Source organism: Mirounga leonina, unplaced genomic scaffold, assembly GCF_011800145.1.
Source record: "Mirounga leonina isolate KUSES-001 unplaced genomic scaffold, KU_Mleo_1.0 Mir_151, whole genome shotgun sequence".
Lineage (NCBI taxonomy): Eukaryota > Metazoa > Chordata > Mammalia > Carnivora > Phocidae > Mirounga > Mirounga leonina.
Genome location: NW_023270377.1, coordinates 54,426,026 through 54,447,901, shown reverse-complemented (window position 1 = coordinate 54,447,901; position 21,876 = coordinate 54,426,026). Strand labels below are relative to the sequence as shown.

Below are 21,876 nucleotides of genomic sequence, written 5' to 3'. Positions count from 1 at the left end.
ATTTTGAAGTAATCTCTACACCCAATATGGGGCTTGAACTCACAACCCCATGGTAAAGATTCATGTGCTCCACTGAATGAGCCAGCCAGGTGCCCCTGATGGCAAATATTTTTAATAGCTGATAGTCTGTATCTGATGGTAAACTCTTTCCCCACCCCAATTCTTTCCAGGCTCTTCTGTAATTCAGATAATTCCCATTTCTAACAGATATTTAGGTCTAAGCATATGTATTATTTTCACAGTTCCTAGATCAGACTTCTGGTCTACAAAGACCAGATCTTTCCTCAAGACATCCAGTCCATTTAACTAATAAAAGTGAGCACAGGCAGCTCTCGTGACTGAAGTTTATTTATTTAAGTAATCTCTACAGCCAACGTGGGGCTCAAACTCAAAACCCCGAAAGAGTCGCATGCTCTTATGACTGAGCCACCTGGCAGCCCTCTCATGACTAATTTTTTTCTTTTTAAGATTTTATTTATTCATTTGACAGAGACACAGCGAGAGAGGGAACACAAGCAGGGGGAGTGGGAGAGGGAGAAGCAGGCTTCCCGTGGAGCAGGGAGCCCGATGCAGGACTCCATCCCAAGACCCTGGGATCATGACCCCAGCTGAAGGCAGACGCTTAACGACTGAGCCACCCAGGCGCCCCTCTCATGACTAATTTAAAAGCACCCTCCAATCCTTCCATTAAGTAGGTGGCATGTAAATAACTGGAGTAATTAATTTAAAGGCACTGAATATAAAAGTATCTTTGGCATTTATTGATACTAGATCTTAGTTACCTGCAATTCTGGAATGGATAACAGCTCCTCCCAAACTTGCTCGATGTCCTGCTGCATATTGTCTAGATCAGCAATGACTGACTGAACGACGAGAGTTTGAGGTGACTGAGCCTGATTAGGAGCAATGAAGACTGGATTCTCGATTTGGCTGGGAATATCAGGAACAAGTGACTGAAACGCAGCTGAAGAAACCTAAAATCGACAGCATTTCTCTACATGAGTCTGCCAGCAACAGTGGGGAAGTACACTCCCAGTACCATCACACCACCTTAAACTGGAACTGGCTAACAGTTCTGTATTTCTCTAGTTGTAACCACTTATAACCCCTAGTTCTATATAATGAAACAAATCTTTTTCCCCCTGCCCAACTGACTCTAAATTGACTCATTTACTAGCTTAATTGTTCTATCCCTTGCATTTGAAGGTGAATTTCAAAATAAGTAACAATCTTTAGGATTTAATTTGTATCTCTTGGTAAAAATACCTATTATAGTGCTTCAAACACAATAAATTTAAAATTGTTAATTGAGCAAGTCTTTTTATTACCCAGCTTGCTTCTCACTCACCAAAAAAATTTTTTTTTTAATTTTACTTCTTTATTTCACAGAGAGAGACACAGCGAGAGGGAACACAAGCAGGGGGAGTGGGAGAAGGAGAAGCAGGCTTCCCGCCGAGCAGGGAGCTCGATGCAGGGCTCGATCTCAGGACCTGGGATCATGACCCGAGCTGAAGGCAGACATGCTTAACAACTGAGCCACCCAGGCCCCCCCCCGCCCAATTTATTTCTAAGTACCTATAACCAATGAGTTATTTGTTTCCATGGTTATGCAGATCCATGCTTCTGAGTATGCAGGGATAAGTGGTTTTGGTTTTGTATTGTGTAAGGGTCTTTTTTTTTTTTAATTGTAAAGTTATCTACAGGCTAAGGTTTTTTTGACAAAATTTCCTCCTAACATATTTTTTTAATAGAGACACACTTATAGGATATATTAGATATAGCTGGGGAGTTTCACTGTTAGCCAAATGTTGTACCTCATTGTCATCTACAAACGGGAATGTCTCTGCCAAAAGCTGCATGCAGTCATCAAAGTACAAAGCATCTGGTTTGGGAATGTGGGCAACCTAGATAAAAGGAAAGACAGAAAAGAAGAAAAAGATTGTTCAGTGTCATACAAGGTTTATCATTTAGTTAATCAAACATTTATCTTCTTTCAGAAATCAGTTTAGTGTAGTATAGAGAGCACAGAATCAAACAAACCAGACTATCTGGGTTCCATTCTTGGCTTCCCCAATTTCTTGAGTGCTCTGGGCAAGTTACTGAGTCTCTGAGCTTCAACTGCTCATCTGTGAACAAAACACTAGTAATCTGTACTACTAGTTTTACTGCTGCTAGATCCTTACGTAATATTTCCACAGCTTACAAAGCACTGTCATGTAACTTATGCCCTTCGCAATCCTTACAACTCTGTGAGGTAAGTTAGGTGTTGAACTCATCAGGAGGTTGGGAAGTTGACTTGATATGGCAATGAAGACATAGTAAAAGGCAAAGCTGGAACTCAAATCCAGATGTTTTAACTCTTGGGCCAGTATTTGTTCCTTAAACCCTGACACCTTCCCAAGAACTGAGTTTTCTGTACCTGGGAGTAGTTGGCAGATCCACTGGTTTCTGATGGGATGTGCTGGGCTGGCTGAATTGGGAGGAATTCACCTGTTTCTTCATCTAGTTGTAATTGAGCAAAAAAGGCTTTCTCTTGCTCCTTTTGGAGTTGTTCTTGTCTTTCCTTTTCAAGTTTTTTCTGTTTTTCCAGTTCATGCTCCTTCCGTCGTTGACTGAAGTCAAATACTTCTCGACTTACCCCAAGATCTATATCTTGCCTCCAAAGTATGTCAATCAAATCCATGTCCTGTGTTTAAAAAAAAAGAGGAAAGAGACCACGGTTAATATGGTTTTTTAAATGGCAGATATCCTATAATTTACATTATGCCATTGTTGATGGTCGGGGGTAGGGAGATGACAATCTGAATGGTAACACAGATCCAGTGTTCTGGAAGGGCATAGTTAATTCCATTCAATGAATCTATTCATTAAAAGAAACAACAGCCTACAAACACAGCCATCCATTCTAATCACTTATTACTTGGATTATTAACAACTGGGTGATAGTAGAGGTCACTAAAGAGCAAAGTAACATGCTGCACATTAAAGCTCTTGAATTAAAAGAAATCCCACACTTGTTTAATGGAATATAGAAATTAGAGCAGGCACTCCAAGCCACTGGTTTCTTATGACAAATGGAGTTTGGAAAACATAATCAAATACGTGGAATTTTTTCTAAACCTCAGCAAATATCCATTTTACAGAGGGGGAGAACCCTTGTTAAATGTCAATCTAGCCATTGTGAAATATCACCATTCTTTTGGTATTTCCTACACTGAATTACCTTCCCCCATCATTTCTTGCTATTCTTGTCCCCGTGGCTCATTTATTGAAACAATTTCCTCTTGACTTGAGTTTTAGCTCCTGAGGCATGAACAAATCCGTAAAGAACAGTCCTAATCTTGTGACCCAGGGATGCAGCAAGAGGCTGCCTTGAGAAAGAGGTAGTGCTCACTAGTTTCACTTCTGAGAAATCACAAATAACCCTCTTAAAAAAACGCACAAAATTAAAAACAAAGAAAAAAGACATGGCTCCAGGGAAGGAAGGAAGTTACTAAAAGTTTATTATTTCTATTTTTTTTTTATAATGTCTGATTCATCTAGTTTTCTTCCCCCCCCCCCTTTTTTTTAAGATTTTGTCTATTTGTCAGAGCACGAGCAGGGGGAGGGGCAGAGGGAGAAGATTCCCTGCTGAGCAAGGAGCCGGATGCGAGACTTGATCCCAGGACCCTGGGATCATTACCAGAGCCCAAGACAGATGCTTAACCGACTGAGCCACCCAGGCGTCCCGGAAGTTACTAGAAGTTTTAAGATATGGGGAGAATCTTACAATGAGGGAATGGTTATTTTGATCTCTGTAACAAAGCTAGGCCTTGGTACCATGTCCAGATTTTCCTAACCACGTGTTAAAAGCAGTTTTTCTGATTTATAACTTTAGTTTTTGGAAAAGTCCACACAGGTAGGAAATTTAAATCACTTTCCACTTAAGACATCATCTATTCTGAAAATAATATAATGAACTGAGACTAGAAAAATCAAGACATGGGGGGAAGGGAGCTGGAGCCTGAAGGCAGGTGGACACAGTGCGCACAACCATCACAGATGCATTTCGGTTCTGATGACGGCTGGCGGCACTGGGTGGCCCGGTGTGTCGAGACTCTACTACTTTCTGCCTCCAAGGACAAAAATAACATGGCTGTTGCTTCACTGAGCAGTTAGGCTATTTCTACCCAACAGAGGAGGAGCAGGCTACCCAGCCTAAGGGCAGCACAGCTGCATGGGTAGCAGAGGCCACCTCTAAGCCCTGGTGGTAGAATCATAAATGCTGTTTATCAGTATTCTCGCCCGGAGCAGGGTTGAAGAGTATCCGGCACACACAGTAGGTGTAGTTAGGACGGCATCTGTAGCTCTTCAGAACTACAGCTGACATCTACTGAAGGCTTTCTACATGCCAAGCATTGTTCGAAGTACTTTCCCATATATACAAATGAATCCACAAGACAACCATATAAAGATAGCATTCTTATTTTACAGACGAAAATACTGAGGTTTAGAAAAAAGGGATACTGCTGGAAAGTGTACAGGGATATGTCCTGGGCAGCCTCAATCTTGGACTCGTGCTGTCTTAAACCCCAAGTTACACTAAAAAATATAAAATCTGATCACTGACCAGTGGTTCTTAAATTGGGCAGGATATGGGGCGCCTGGGTGGCTCAGTCAGTTAAGCGGCTGCCTTCGGCTCAGGTCATGATCCCGGGGTCCTGGGATCGAGCCCCGCGTCAGGCTCCCTGCTCAGTGGAGAGTCTGCTTCTCCCTCTCTCTCTGCCTACTTGTGCTCTCTATCTCTCTGTCAAATAAATAAATAAAATCTTTAAAAAAAAAAATTGGGCAGGATATAAAATCCATTGTCATATATATACTTTGCTTTCACATCTTGGTGGTGTGAAAAAGTGGCCAGTTTACAGAAGGTTGGATTGAGCCTCAGATCGTCTTCCTGGCCACAAGAGCATAGCAACCATAGAGCATTTATTCATACATGGCTCTCTCCTCAGACAGCTCCCCACTAACACTGAGCATGAAAATCATTTCCAGTTTAAAAATGATGTGTTTCCACCATTTTAATGGACACATTTATCCAAAGGTCATGTGAAAGACAAAGAAAGGTCCAAGGCAGAGAGAAACCTACTTTAAAATTCTGATTTGGTAGGTCATATCTTCTTAGTGAATTTAGATACAGCAGAGAATCCTAACTAGGCTGTTCTCCAAGCTGGAGCAAAGGGAGCAAGGTATTAAGGAGGTCTTCAGACTATTCACATCCACTGAAAGCCAGCACTAAAAATTAAAAGAATGCATGATCACATAGTCTCAGTTGAACTCCAGTCCCTCTCAAGAACTGATGCAGACAGTGCGCTGACCTCTTCAGATCAACAGAAGAGAAATGCAAACACGTGTCCTGGCACCTGGGGTCCCTCTGGTGCATCCCTTCCTCACTTGCCCAGAATGCCTCGGCGGGGGCTTCTCTCCTTGTTAAGAGATCCCAGGATAAAAAGCATCATCCAGTTTTGATTTTTTCATAAAAGAACTGAAAGAACACTGAAGCAGTTTATGCTGCAAATACCTGCTCACAAACCAGACTTCCAGAGTATCCCCAGAACCCAGCTCTATGGGCTGGAAGAAAATTTCTACTGTAATTTACTCTAAAATTATCAGTGGCGGCCACACCAAGAGTTGATACAACTCTATTCTTTCCTTTCCTCCCCTTTCCCCCCACCAGATGAGCTGTCTTGAGTGGGTTCAGATGGTTTAGCTATACATTCAGTATATAACTGTTCTATCCCACCCCTACCATACAGATGTTGGTGGATCAAGTGAGATGTGAAAGAAATCTCTCCATAAATGTAAAGTCTATGCAAATGTTGCTGTGCATGCTGACAGTGATGGTTCTAGAACTTGTTGTAATATAAGCAAGATCAAACGCAAGGCCAATGGATGATCATGAAGCTGTGGACCTAAGTGTAGTGGGAGCCTGCAATAACATTCAGCAATGAAGCTACTTGGTTGCTCCTCAGGGAGGGTCTGAAATGGACTACTGGGCTTGTGCAACATGTATTGAAAACAAAAACACATAACATACACTTTCCTGTTTACTTTTATGTACACACATACACCCATTCAACTGTTGTTCAATTCCTGATAGGACTACCCTTCAATGCACAGCCAAACTGATTAATTAATTTTTAAAAATTTCCCCTAACATACTCAGAAAAGAACGCCTTGATGGATCTTTATCAACAAACAGGAAAAAGAGATTACAAAGCATCACTTGGATCAGCTCTTAAGCATCCTGTTCTCCTGTGATCTGAAACAATGCTGGGCCCAGGGAGGTGGATCATCTCCTACAGCCCAAGCTTACTGTCTCCACCAGGAATGCTACCAAAAGATGTTTCAAGTGACAACATCTACTTGGTTTTTTGTGTTTTTTTAATATTTTATCTATTTGACAAAAAGAGTGAGAGGGCATAAGCAGGGGAAGCAGTAGAGGGAGAGGGAGAAGCAGAATCCCCGCTGAGCAGGGAGCCTGACATGGAACTTGATCCCAGGACCCTGGGATCATGACCTGAGCCGAAGGCAGATGCTTAACCATCTGAGCCACCCAGGCGCCCCAACATCTATTTGTTCTTAAGGCAGACTGGACAGCCTTCCATATCATAGTGGGACCAAAACAGGTTTCAAAGTGTCCTCAAAGGTTTTCCTCTGTGTTTTAACGTTTATTTTTATGTAGTGTTTATTGTTGCTATGGGAAGTCTCTAAAAGAAAACTTCTGCTTAAAAATAAAAGCAAGGGTGGTCTTAACTACCCTGAATTCCTTAAAACAGAGGTTCTGATCAAATTTAGAATGAAGCAACAATGGGTTTCTTGTCATGGCCTTCATATATTATCCTCTGTCTTACTCACATTTTCACATCATTTTCAGAAGAAAACACCTTCAGGGATTTGATATTGTAGTATGCAATCTTCAAAGCTTTATGCTGAAAATGAGAACTGTGTCCACCCAAGACTTGCTGTTGGCGAGCCCCACAGCCTCGGGACTGTTCTGTGCTACCCTCCCAGGCAGGGGGCACTTCCTGCAAGAGGCCCTGTGACGGGGCACATGACTTCTTCCACAAATGACCTATCCCCGCACGTGCACCATCTAAGAGGAAGGAGTCTGGGCGCAGCCTATCAACAAACAAAAACAGGACACCAGACAGTGGGGAAGGGAAATGCCTAAGGAAAAGCTAAAACTGCTCTAAGGCATATAAATCCCAGGCCCTGAGAAAGAATAGCTTCTTAACCCCTCCAAGCCCCTAAAGAGGAAGGCCGCCACGTTAATTGGCAGGTCAGTAGAGTCTGGGGAAGGAGAGGAAAGCAGGGGAATGGTTTCTACAGCATTCCAACAGGTATTTCCTTAGGACTAGGGAAAAAGCTGACTGTGAGCCTTCACATGCCATATGGAGCCACCTGGTATCTGAATTTTTTGTTGTTGTCCTTTAGTGATTCCTGAATGTGTTGCAAATTATGCTGCTAGCTTGGCTTATACAAAAGATGACAATTTAATAAGAAACATAAATGTTTGGCAATTTGCATTAAATCACCATCTGGTCCAACGGAAATCTTCATATTTAAAATGTATATATCATCATTTGCCATCTGTTTAATCTATTACATGTTTTATGGGGAATCTGAAGTTGGATTATTAACTCCTACCACTTTGAAACAAACATTTTTGTTCCAGGATAAAGAAAGGAGAAAGGCCTTGAACAAATCAGCATTTTTCATACTCAGATGAACCAAAAAAATTAGAAAAGATAAGGCAAGATAGCACCATCTCCTCTTAAATTAAGTAATTCTGTAAACCGAGGCTTTGGGAAAGTATCTGAAATGAAAGATAAAATGACTTCTATAATATATCCAACACATGTAAATGAGGCTTGCACCTCTCAACCCACTGCCCTGCCCCCCCCCCATCCTTTATTTTGTCTTGAGGATGGGAAGGTGGTGGGAGGTTTGCTTCTAAAAATAAATTTCACCAATAAACTTAAAAAAAAAAATTAACTGCACAGATTACTAAGCTTGTAAACAAAATGAAAACTGCTACTAACTTTCAATTTTACTGTGTAAGCATGAAACCATGTCTCCAGCTACTCCTTAAAATCATGTATTTCCATTAAGAATAAGTCTTTTAAAGTTTATTCTGAGATCTCTCCTTCATTCAAATATTAATTATTGGCATTCAGAGTCTTAAGTTATTTTTTTCAGTAATTTTTTTCCCCATCCATGTCAGTCTTTAGATTATGCCCAGGTGGTTATATTATTCACCTGAAAATGAAATCTGGTTTAATATTTTTTCCATAGAAGGGGCGCCTGGGTGGCTCAGTTGTTAAGTGCTGCCTTCAGCTCAGGTCATGGTCCCAGGGTCCTGGGATCGAGCCCCGCATCGGGCTCCCCGCTCAGCGGAGAGCCTGCTTGTCCCTCTCCCACTCCCCCTGCTTGTGTTCCCTCTTCGCTGTCAAATAAATAAATAAAATCTTTAAAATATATATATTTTTTTCCACAGAAGCTGCTCCAATATTTTTGAGCAAAGCCCAATGGAACATGATAGCCTACCCCGCCGTCTGACACGAAGGGCCATAGCTGGCTACAACAGAACCGAGGGCATGCTCAAATTCTGAAGAACTGATAAAACAACAAATCTCTCCTTGATTCTCTCCTTGTGACTGCAGACAGGGCTGTGTGACCTCAGTGTGGATAGCCGAGCCATGTGGTGAGTCCACGCCCAGTGAATTTCAGTGAACCTTAGGTAAAGTAGGTAGAGGAGTTATATCCAGTGCTCCTGAAGGTTCTGCAACTGCAGTCATCTCACTGATGACTATTACATTTCATAAATATTTATCTGCCCATTTACTTCCCTTAGCTTCTCTCCCATGGCGTCATTACAAGAAAATACACAACAGGGACGCCTGGGTGGCTCAGTCGTTAAGCATCTGCCTTTGGCTCAGGTCATGATCCCAGGGTCCTGGGATCGAGCCCCACATCGGGCTCCTTGCTCAGCAGGGAGTCTGCTTCTCCCTCTCCCTCTGCCTGCAGCTTCCCCTGCTCGTGCTGACAAATAAATTAAAAGGAAAAAAAAAAAGAAGATACACAAGACAATGCCAATTGTTTTTTCAGTGAGCATTCTAGAGAAGGCAGATAACAGATTATTCTTGCACTTTTGGTTCTGCACTGATGTGCTAATGTCTAAATATAGTTGCTACAGTAATTGTGAAGTAGTAAGAGTCACAAAGTTTGTGTATGTATATACATATGTAAAACCACAGAATGTTAGGCGTGGAAAGGGCCTCTTAGCTGTCTAGGCCAAGTATAAATGTCACCAAGTTAACTTCTGTGTAACTACAGCTCCATTTTTAAAAATAACTGGCCTAGCAAAATGTTCTGTCAGCAGAGACTCCTAGTAGGTAGTAATAGTTACCACTAGTCCAGGTTTTCCTTTTAGAGAAACCTTTCTAAGGATTATTTCTCCAATCTTCAACAATCAGCGATTTCTTTTTTTTTTTTTTAAGATTTTATTTATTTGCGAGAGAATGAGAGACAGAGAGCATGAGAGGGAGGAGAGTCAGAGGGAGAAGCAGACTCCCCGCTGAGCAGCGAGCCCGACGCGGGACTCGATGCGGGACTCGATCCCGGGACTCCAGGATCATGACCTGAGCCGAAGGCAGTCGCTTAACCAACTGAGCCACCCAGGCGCCCCCAGTGATTTCTAACAATAAAAATTCTCACACATACACCGAGAGATCAATTATTCAACAAGTTAAAACCCTAGATCATGAGTTTGTTCTTCCCTGAGGAGTGCAATCATCCTTCCACCCTTTTGTCTTTCAACTAGAAAACAGTCCAGTTTCCTGAGTCTGGCATGTTACTATGTACAGACATTTTCATGGGCTGCTTCCTGTTCACAAACAAGTTTCTCAGCAATGACTCAATCTAAGAAATATGATCCAGCCAGTTTACTGGAACTCTCACCCATTATGCTTGTCTGCAAGCTGCAAACACGATGCAAAGATAAAGCAAAACTGGAGAGTGAAGAGAATAGGAACTTGGATTGCTGGTTTTCTCAGGAGGTACATATGTGTTTAGCCAAAAAGAAGTCAGAAAGGACACTGAATTTCCAAAAAGGTAGGTGATCCCACCTGCTACAAAAAGTACACGGATCCAGCCCATCTAAAGAAGTCTCACACCTGCACCCTAACAGACTCCTTACTTGGTGGTTTGTATTTGGGTGGATGCTGCCACCAGGCCTGTGAGGGCTTCTGGGAAGGTTTATCTTGAGTTTGCAGGAGAATGGCTTGGTTTGATAAGCAAACTTCAGGATATGTTTTTCCAATCTCTTTCACATCACATTCAGTTCTGGACACTGTCCTCCACACACGAAAGGAATTCTGTGAGTAGGTCTCCCAACCCTAGTAGAATGATTCTACTGGGGGACGCCTGGGTGGCTCAGTCAGTTAAGTGGCTGGCTGTCTTCTGCTCAGGTCATGATCCTGGGGTCCTGGGATCAAGTCCTGTGTATGGCTTCTCCCTCTGCCTGCCGCTTCCCCTGCTCTCTGACAAATAAAGAAAATCTTAAAAAAAAAAAAAAAAGAATGATCCTACTGGGAAATAACCCCCCCACCCCTCCAAGAACCTTCAGGAGCACTGGATCTAACTCCTTCTACCTACTTTACCTAAGGTTCACTGAAATTCACTGGGCGTGGACTCACCACATGGCTCGGCTATCCACACTGAGGTCAAACAGCCCTGTGTGCCCATCCTGGTGTGCCTTCCTCTTACGGGGCAGCTACCAGGAGGGAGAGCAGTGCTCCAGGACACCTCAACTGCTGGCACTCTTTACAGCCACTTCTGCTACTTCTAAATACCCTGTGTCATCTTTAGCCTCTTTGGGTCCTGCTTTTTTTTTTTTTTTTTTTTTTAAGATTTTGTCAGACAGCGCACAAGCAGGGGGAGCAGCAGGCAAAGGGAGAAGCAGGTTCCCCACTGAGCAGGGAGCCTGATGCAGAACTCAATCTCAGGACCTGGAGATCATGACCTGAGCAGAAGGCAGACGCTTAACCGACTGAGCCACCCAGGCGTCCCTAGGTCCTGCATTTGTAAGAAGAAATTATTTTCTTTTCTTTATTTTCTATTTATTTCAATCTTAAAGCTCCTTTTCAGATTTAACTGCCCGCCATTAGCTTTAAAAAGAATCAGGAGAGTCACCCAGGCTTGGAGGCTGAGTAAGTACTATATGCTGGTTGACCACCGCTAGCCAGAGACCTTGTTTGCCACAGTGGGGTGGGTGCTGAATATTAGATACAGATATATTAAATGTGGTAATACATATAAACTATCTAAAACACTGTTTTTTGTTTTTTTTACTGTAGACTGTTAAAATACATTCTAAGGGGTCTGTTTTATTTTTTATTTTATTTTATTTATTTTATTTTTTTTAAGATTTTATTTATTTGCGAGAGAGAGAATGAGAGACAGAGAGCATGAGAGGGGGGAGGGTCAGAGGGAGAAGCAGGCTCCCTGCCGAGCAGGGAGCCCGATGCGGGACTCGATCCCGGGACTCCAGGATCATGACCTGAGCCGAAGGCAGTCGCTTAACCGACTGAGCCACCCAGGCGCCCTGTTTTATTTTTTTAGCATGCTCTCTTTTGAGAATGAAATTTTTTTTTTTTTTAAAGATTTTATTTATTTATTTGACACAGAGGAGAGAGACAGCGAGAGAGGGAACACAAGCAAGAGGAGTGGGGGAGGGAGAAGCAGGCTTCCCGCAGAGCAGGGAGCCCGATGCGGGGCTCGATCCCAGGACCCCGGAATCATGACCTGAGCCGAAGGCAGACGCCTGATGATTAAGCCACCCAGGCGCCCCGAGTATGAAATCTTTCTTGAAATAATGAGCCACTCCTCACTAAAACTTCATTTTACTGGGATGGTGGTAGTTATAATAAAGGTGGTGGGTCAAGATCAACAAGATTAGTGTATGTAACTACCCTAAATGGATCATCACTCCATCTCCCCATCTAATACGTATGTACAGATCACCTCTCAGGTGCCAGGAACTGTGCAAGGTGCCCGGGGAAAAAAATGAGACAGTCTCTGATCTTAGTTTGGACACGATGAGAAGCATATAGGAGCCAAGGCAGCCCCAAGGCAAGTATCACTAAACTGCACAGAGGTCACAACCGACCAAGTCACAACTGTGTGAATGTGAATGTCCACTTAATAACCCAGGGTGTTACACCTGGTTTCCAAAGGTCTAATCCAAGGAAACATTTGAAAGCAAAGGAGGTTATGGAGGTGGAGAGACGAGCGAACCATGAACACATGACCACTCACTTTATGCAGTCCTGGCCTCTCCTCTTCGAGGCAGTACTGTGTCACCTCCTCTCCCCACAGAGGCTCAGACTCCCCAGCACAAGGACGATTCTCAGACCCAGAGGCTTCCTCCCCACACACATGGACTTCTCCGTCAGCACGACTCACGTCAGCTGAGCTGGGTATTATGGCTAATGACACACTGTCCCGGAATGCTACAATTGAAGGGACCACAGGACTCACACAGACGGCCCCTTTCTTTTTTTTTTTTAAAGATTTTATTTATTCATTTGAGACACACAGATACAGAGAGAGAGAGAGAGAGAGAAAGCATGAGCAGGGAGAGAGGCAGAGGGAGAAGGAGAAGCAGGCTCCCCGCTGAGCAGAGAGCCCGATGCGGGCTCAATCCCAGGACCCTGGGATCATGACCTGAGCCAAAGGCAGACGCTTAACCATCTGAGCCACCCAGGCGCCCCCCTTTCATTTTTCAAACAGGAAACAGGCCGGAGGATGAAATGACTTGCCCCAAGGTCAGAGGTCAAGGATTCCAAAACCACCAACCTCTCTACAACTCTTCTAAGTTATTTGGCAGAGAGGAAGAGATACACTGATACATTTTTGCTCCACCTTAATTTTTAAATGACCCTCTCTGGCTCTAACTTGCCAGCGTTCAGGCTTGCGCTGTGGCTGGCATCTGCCAAGCACTCATGGTTTACAGGGGCATCCGCGGGCAGTTCTCATTCCAGTCTCACTGCAGTGCCCGAGGGAGCTGCTTTATCTTCACTTAGGGATGAACACATTTCGGCTTTGGGCACTGAGCAACCCTGCCCCAAATCACATGTTTGGCAAGTGGCAGAGCCAGGACTCCAACCCAGAACGGCCTCTGGGCCTGCCAGGCTCTTCCCAAGCCGTGGGGCCGCTCCCCAGCACTCACACCCCAACAGGACAAGGTCTTGGAAACTGCTTTAGCCCCAATGCCCTCTCCCCAGGCAGGACAGGCAGACTTGGAAGCCGTCTCTCTTTACATGAGGGCCTGCCTGCCCTGATGACTACTGGTAAGTCAGGTCCACTTAGCTGCGCCAGGAGACGTTTGCATTTAAATCTACCTTCCTGGGCGCCTGGGTGGCTCATTGGGCGTCTGCCTTCGGCTCAGGTCATGATCCCGGGACGCTGGGATTGAGCCAAGCACTGAGCTCCCTGCTCCACGGGAAGCCTGCTTCTCCCTCTCCCACTCCCCCACTTGTGTTCCCTCTGTCAAATAAATAAAATCTTTAAAAATCAATCAATCAATCAATCTACCTTCCCATAAGGCCAGTAGTTTCCCCATACTTCGTTATGTCTTTTTTTTTTTTTTAAAGATTTTATTTATTTATTTGACCAAGAGAGATAACAGCAAGAGAGGGAACACAAGCAGGGGGAGTGGGAGAGGGAGAAGCAGACCCCCCGCTGAGCAGGGAGCCCGATGTGGGGCTCGATCCCAGGACCTGGGATCATGACCTGAGCCGAACGCAGACGCTTAACTGACTGAGCCACCCAGGCGCCCCAGTGTCTTTTTAAAATAGGTAACACATGCATATGTGGTACAGAATTGAAAAGATGCAAAAGTAACCTCCCAGTTACCCTTCCCCAAGGCAACTGCCGGCATCAAATTTTTGTGTTTTCTTAGGAAGATATTCTATTAAATACAAACAAAATAGCATATCATCATTGTGTTCCACACTTACTAATGTATTTTAGAGACAGTTTTAAATCAGGGCATAGAGATGTTCTAATATTATTATTATTTTTAAAGATTTTATTTTTAAGTAATCTCTACACCCAAAGAGCAGCTCGAATTTACAACCTTGAGATCGAGTCACACACTTCACCGCTGAGGCCAGGCTCCTGTTACATTATTTTTAATGGCTGAGCAGTATTTCATCATAAAGATGCACTAGAATAATATATTATTTGATAACATAACGATTTAATTAGTCCCTCCTTGGGTTTTTAAGTTATTTTGGATCTTCTGCTATTACAAATAATGCTATAATGAATATCCTTTCATTCCATAAAAGTGTGTGAAGACATCCGTGGAATAAAGAATTATAAGTGGAGCTTCTGGGTCAAACGGTACAGCTGACCCTTGAACGCCATGGGCTTTGTGGCACCAACCCCCCACACGGTCAAAAACCTGGGCGTAACTTTTGACCAGAAGCCTCACCGGTAACAAAGAGTAGATTAACACATATTTTGTATGTTCTATGCATTATATATTACATTCTTGCAATAAAGTAAGCTAGAGAAAAGAAAATATTAAAATCAGAAGAAACAGGGGCGCCTGGTGGCTCAGTCGGTTAGGCGGCTGCCTTCGGCTCAGGGCAGGTCCCAGCGTCCTGGGATCGAGCCCCGCATTGGGCTCCCTGCTCGGCGGACAGCCTGCTTCTCCCTCTCCCTGCCGCTCTGCCTACTTGTGCTCTCGCTCTCTGTTAAATAAATAAATAAAAATCTTAACAAAAAAAAAAATCAGAAGAAAGAGAAAATACATGTGGCCCAAACCATCTGTGTGTAAGCGGACCCGGACAGTACAGTTCAAACCTGTGTTGTTCAAGGGTTAACTGCACCTGCATTTGCACTTGTGACAGATACTGCTGAACAGCTCTACACAGTGGCTGTGCCTTCTACCCCCCACCAGCAGTGTGTGTGCGTGCCCGCTTCCCACTCGTGTGTCCTGCACAGCTGGCATCACAGTGGCACATGGTCCCCGTACGATAAACACGTATTAGCTGCACGAGGTCTCCTCTATTAATTCCAGAATCATTTCAAAACCAGCCCTTCCCTCTACGGTGAGAATAAGCATTACAGTCGGTTGGCTCGCAAGCAGCACTTCTTCAACCACCAGCCTACGTCCAGCCTTGCTCCTGCCAACTTGACCTTGGTTGGTGCCTCTGGAGCTAGCGGCACACGTGCTGGAGCGACAAACGGAGAGGCTGTGGTACCACAGGTAGGACAGAGGCTGGCCAAGGTCTCACCCGCGGAAACACCACAGCAGGCCAGGGAGAACCAGAAACCTCTGCCTTTCTCATAGACAAGGCAAATGCCAAAGGAAAATAGCTAGTCCAGCCTAGCTGACCCCTGTCCCAAGTTCTTAAAGACCAGGAGAAAGCATTCTTTCTAGGGATGGGTCTCTCAGGAACAGATGTTTCTTGGTCACTCAATTACATTTAGAGTACACAACGGACTAAGGAAAGCTGACCGTGATCGTGGGAGACCACAGTCCAAACCCCAGGTTTATAAATGAGGTTCCTGAGGCCACGAGATGCTAAATGAGTAACTGTCCCCAGGTCTCCTATGATGAAGCAGAACCAAGGAGGTTCAACCTAACACAAATTAAGATTTTAAGGTAGACTTTCTATTACAACATCCATTACTTAGGACTCATGAAATATTGGGAATTACTCTGAAAACAGACCTTCACAAAACTGCTGTGTGGCACTGAACCCTGCGGCCAAATTAGTGGCCTATAAAACCATGTTATTTGATCAATGTCTAACATGCATTTTTCTGTGCAGAACTTTCCTTCTGCCACCCCCAAGCTCTAAATAGTTTCCTGAAGACTGCGCCCCTGCTCAACACAACAGAACTAAACCCCTTCAGACAGATCACCTCTGCTACCACAACAAAAGCAACTCAGAATCAACGTGGGCCCCCCCACCAAATCCCCAAATCCCAGAGACAAGGCCAAGTACCTACTAAATGCACATTCCAAACTTGACGGAATCATCCAAGGGTTCGCTGAGAACAAGTGTGATCCAAGAGATGGTTCTACACTGTCTTGGAGAAAGCAAGCCCTTGAAGACTGCAGCCCATACATTTATAGTGCTTTAAGATCAGAAAACACTTTCACAAGCTTTTTTTTTTTTTTCTTAAGAGAGGGAGAGAGCGAGCGAGCACACGTGCACACCAGCGAGGGGCAGAGGGGTAGGGAGAGGGAGACAGAGAATCTTAAACGACTCCACTGCCAGGGCAGAGCCCAACGCGGGACTCTCAATCTCACAACCCCGAGATCATGACCAGAGCGGAAATCAAGAGTCGGACACTTAACCAACTGAGTCACCCAGGCGCCCCTCATGTGTATTCTTACGTCATTTAATCCTCACACTACTCTGTGCGAAGATCAGTGGGATGAAGAAACTGAAGTTGAGAAAGGCTAAATGTCAAAGGTCACACACTTGTCACCTGCAATTTAAGCAGAAGTAGCCTCCTCTAATCTGAGGGACATACTCATAAATCAAATCACCATTTGGTAAATCGTAATGTCTCCCTTTCTTCTTCCACACCTCAAAATACAAATAAAGTTCGGGTTTGCTCTGAGCGTTCCTAGTAGTTTGCTGGTGGCTTCTTTCTTTAAATCAGTTTTGCTGCCCTTGTAGGAAAACAGAACCATAAAACAGGCCTAGACTTTTACCAAATGACCTAAGACAACCTACCTAAATAATAAACACATGAAGTCAAGCTCTCAGTCATTTTCTTAAGGACAAAAGCTGTGGGTCTGGTTTAAAATCTTCGGGCTTTGGGAAAATGACTTTTAAGTATGAAAACCAGATGTGTGGAGGTTCCCAAAGTAAATGTTCACACAAAGCATGGGAATTATTTTTATTACCTTATTACTATTCCCCGTGATTGTATCATTATACAGCCCAACAAAAACACGTGTCGAACACGGAATCCACCATCCTGTCCACTGGTAGGTGAAGCAAAAAAATTATTTTTCCTCACCACCTAAAATAATTTCTTCCGAAAGGCCTTTTCTTCAGTCTGGATCTGGGGGAAGTTTAAGTTCCTCGCAGCCCTGAGGTCCACCAACTTTCCGAGGCCAAGCAAACTTCAGACCCAAGGCAGTAGGCTATTAAGAACACCAGCTTCCAGTCCCCATCTAGTCTTGCCATCTTACAGTATTTTTCAGCCTCGGGTTCTTCCTCTGCCAAAGGACACGGCTGGGTTAGGTAACTCCTAAGATCCCTTCCTCTAAATACCTCTGATTCTACGATGTCCAAAATGTAAGTCTGACATCTAATTTTGAATTTGACGACAAGCTAATTTTAGCTACCTGTAACAGATGCTCTAAAGCAGTACCGTCCAATAGAAATATAATGTAAGCCACATGTATCATTTAAAAATTTTTAGTAGCCTTAGTAATAAGACCAAAAAATAAACAAGTGAATTTAATTCTAATAATATATTTAATCCAATATATCAAAAAATTACTTTAACACGTAACCAACAATTCAGAATTATCAATGAGGTATCAGAAGTGGTGAATACACTTAATATACACTACAACAAATCTCATGGATATGACATGAAATGTAGTGTGCTCCCAGAATAAAATTATATTTAACAAAAAAATAAATCTTAACACTCTTTTTAATTTTGTTTTACTGTTTTTAAATTTAAATCAAAATTCACTGAAATTAAAAATTCAGTTTCTCAGCTGCACTAGCCCCATTTCAAGTGCTCAAAAGTGACAAGGTGGTTAATGACAGTGCAGCTCCGGCAGAAGCTTGCAAAGTCAGCCCCCCGCACTCCTATGGGGGGAATTCTAGTGCACCAATCTCTTCTGTTTTGCAAATTACTTCCTGAGGATACACTGGGAACATCAAGTCTTCCAAACCTCACTAGGTAGTATTTACACTGCTAGCAATTATTTGTAAAAAGCTACTACAGTGACCAGCAAGTGCTAGGGTGAATCTGAATGCCTAAAGGGGCTCTTAATGACTGACGGGACCTTGATGGTCCTTACTCAGCACTTGTCTAGTCCAGACACCACACAATTACCAGACTATTGCAAAGGTCATCTGAAGAATGGGGAGAAAAGGCGGCTTAGGTGATGGGAAAGCACTATCTGTTTCAACTAAGGATATGAATTAAGCTGAGTTTGGAAATTATATTTGAGCTACTTTCAGATGCATAGGTTTGAAGATGCACAATACCCACTGTTGTTGCCAACCGCCAGGCAGCAATCTGGACCTCTTACAGAAGAACTGTAATTAGTGTATCTACCGTATTTCATGCTCTTAAGACCAGTACAGAAATCTTTTATTTTCCTTAATGCAAATCTTTTCAATTAACTTGCTAAATGAATATGTAAAGACAAGGGTTACCTGGTGAGCCTTCACATTAAGATTTGAGAATGAAAGATCACAGTGCCACAGGATTCTGAATCCAGATAAAGAGAGGTATGACATAATTTAAGTAATACTAATGATGATGGCTACCATTTATTGTGCACTTTCAATGTGCTCAACATTTCCACAAGTACTTGTGTCTCTTATCTCATTTACGCACACCAATCTGCAAGGTAGGCAGTATTATAACCATCGCCCTTTGGGGCGAGGAAACCAAAGCACGAAGAGGTTAAGTCATTTTGCCTGAAGACCCCCACTACTAAATGACAATGAGATCCAACGCAGGTGTATGTCACAGGAGCACTCAAAAATAACACAGGCTGGGCGCCTGGGTGGCTCAGTTGGTTAAGCGACTGCCTTCGGCTCAGGTCATGATCCTGGAGTCCCTGGATCGAGTCCCACATCGGGCTCCCTGCTCGGCAGGGTGCCTGCTTCTGCCTCTGACCCTCCCCCCTCTCATGTGCTCTCTCTATCTCATTCTCTCTGTCTCAAATAAATAAATAAAATCTTAAAAAAAAATAAAAATAAAAACACAGGCTTTTCTTCAGAATAACCTAGGATCTCTTCAGGGAGACTGCCCAGTGTGGTACCAGTTAGGCCTCTGCTGTGAGGCTTGGACCTTGCCACCTGGCCTCACTGTGCCACGCCTATCAGGAATAACCAGGACACTAAGGCTAGCCTCACAGAGCTGTTTTCCATAGGAAAAAAAAGTATGTAATGCCCCTTAAAAATATAAAGGGCAATCAGGGGTGAGGTATTAAAACTGCTAATAAATTCAACTTCTGTTGCAATGTCAAACGAACACAAGAAGCATCTAATTTTTAGGCTTCTGGGTCTAACTACTATATAAAAAATAGAAGGTGAGGTCATAATTTATTTACGTACAGACATCTGCATGGCAACATCAAAGGGTAAGTGAACATAAGAAGTTTTCAGCTGTGTCATCTCCCCTTGAGGGTTTTCTAGATGTCTTCTTTCCCTTCACCACCCTAACCCCCACCCCCCTTTTTTTTAAGCCAGCGTTAACGCGGGGGTAGCTGTTACAAAAGGAACATTTCAGTCCTGAAAGACTAAAAGAAGGGGTACGATTGGGAAGAGGACAAGGTCGCAGAGTCAGCTCAGTTCCTATTTGGATTTGGCCTTCTACTAATATACTTCTATTCCCCAAACTCTATTCCTTCAACTTGCCTGTGGACACTGCTCCTTTCCTAGGCCCAGAACCCCAGAGTAAGAAATTCTGCCACGAGTGAAGGAGTCTGTCTGGGAAGGAGTTCAATGAGATGGCTTATCAATCCGCATCAGTACAGGGAATCTAGCAGATAGGCTGCAGGGTCCCGAAGAGGAGACCCGGGGCAGCAGGCAGCCCCTCTGTGGTCACCAGACTGGTTTTCTGTCTCTGGGAACTTCAGCGCTCAACGTGAGGGACATGCATAGGGAAGAGCACAGGAGAATAAGTTTACAGCAAAGAGCAAAAAAGGGCATGAATGTTTATGCCACTACACAGCTAGAATTCAAGGAGGGTTTTTTTTCAAGTGTGCCAAAGAAATCTCAGCCCCCCACATCAAACATCCCTGACGGAGAAGAGACACAATCATGAGAACAATAAGCACAGCCACTGTTTGTTGAATGTGCACAGTCTGCTCGGTCTCGGGCCCAGTTCTTTTCTGGCTTAACTGCAAGAGCGCCATGGTGGGGTCCTCCACATTCTAATGATGATGAAAACGAAGCACATCCCACTGGAATATAAATCAGCTTAGCCTCTCTGGGCCTCGGTTCTCTGCCTACAAAACAGGGATCAGGTCCACCTCACAGGGCAGAATCAGGAGCGCACAGGACGAGATCAGTATGCTGAAGCATGAGCATGCTGGCCAGCACCGGGAAGAGCCCGAGAGACCGCAGCGGCCACCAGGGATAGCATCAGATGCCCACCTCTGTTCACCTGGGGCTTACAAGCAAAGCACGCAGGGGAGAGAAAAAGAGAGGATATTGTCTATGCTTTCTTCTCTGGGGTGAATACTGCTAATCACTGGGCTTGGAAGCCAAGGATGAGATTTAACAGTCGAATAAAGGCAGTAAGAGTGAATTGATCTCAGAGGGCACGAAGAGACAAACTCCCTCTGTGCTACCTTGGACAAGAAAACAATCCGTCCCTCCAGCAAAGCGCAATTTCTGGCTCATTTTCCCTCCCCTTCCATCAGGGGCACGAATACAGTGGCGGATGCTTTCTCTCAGCACACAGGAACCGCAGGGTGCTTGAGCACCAGTGCTATCATGACAGGACCAACAGGAAGAGGAACTCTCCCCTCCTTTGAAAAGGGGGCTGAAGAAAGTCCGCTTAAATGGCTAACAAAGGTGGTACAGATTCGAGTTACCAATACAGATCCTCAGTACATGTGCTGAGGCCAAGTCAGCTAAGCCACCCCCAGACCCCTCTTCCCCGCCATCCTTCTCTCTGCCTCCAGCCCATCCCTCTTCTGATTCATGGGCCACAATAACTTCCTGTCCACGTCCAGCTCATGTGTCTTGCCCTTTCCAAAGCCTTCTGTGATTCTGAGCTACATACATAAAACCTGAAACGCCACACGTGGGCACTGCAGGGCTCTCTACAGTCAGCCCCAAATTAACCTTTTCATCCCTAGTGACCCAATCTGTTGCCAGAGCCCAGCTCCTGCCTGCACCCTTCCTCAGGCTTCCAACGGAAGCTTGAGCCAAAGAAATCTTACTGACTTAAAAAAAAAAAAAAAAAATCTAGTTAAAATGCTACCTCCTCCAGGATGTCCTCTCTGAGCACCCCAGGTGGAAATGACATTTTCTCCTCTGGACCGTCACACAGCACCCATGAGCTTGTAGAAGTACCAAGCTCGTAGAGGGCAGTAACAGGCCCACCCTCACTTTACTGAACGACTACTATTACGTAAACACTAGGCACGATGCCGGACACCAGAGTTATAAAAATGAATAAAATACATTTTAATCCCTGCCCTAGAGGAAGTCATACCTTAAGCAGAGCGGACAGAGATGTAAAGTAATTTTTGCTCACTGATATGAAACATATATAATCCAGGTGTACAAAGAACAAAGGGATTGATTAGGAGGAGGGGCCATTTGAAAAGCCAATGTCCTTCAAGGAAGACAATGTATTTGCTGAATTACCTTGGGAGAGTAACAACTTCATGCCCTGAAAGTTCCTAGGGAGTGTAAACACCTAATAAATATTTGTGGAATGAGTAAGTACACATTTAGGCTCAGGATTCAGTATTTTAATTGTATACCTAAGGTATCTGGCATCAAAGAATTCTAATTACTTAAATAACAAAGATACCATGTTTGATATCAGTTATGACCTACTAGTCATAGAAAATTTATTTATTTT

The 21,876-nt window shown here is 43.9% G+C and overlaps 1 protein-coding gene across 6 annotated transcripts in view; it reads right to left on the bottom strand.

The window, feature by feature from the left end:
* NFE2L2 (nuclear factor, erythroid 2 like 2) overlaps positions 1-21,876 on the bottom strand; it is a 35,634-nt gene that overhangs the window by 1,829 nt on the left and 11,929 nt on the right. For 5 of the 6 annotated variants that reach the window (XM_035007670.1, XM_035007669.1, XM_035007672.1 and 2 more), the window contains exons 2-4: positions 2,420-2,686; positions 1,815-1,904; positions 783-974 (exon numbers count right to left, since the gene is read on the bottom strand). In XM_035007670.1, the coding sequence (XP_034863561.1) occupies positions 783-974; positions 1,815-1,904; positions 2,420-2,686 (549 nt within the window). Of the gene's footprint in view, positions 1-782; positions 975-1,814; positions 1,905-2,419; positions 2,687-17,094; positions 17,724-21,876 lie in introns of those variants that run through there. The other variant, XM_035007673.1, reaches the window with a different exon arrangement.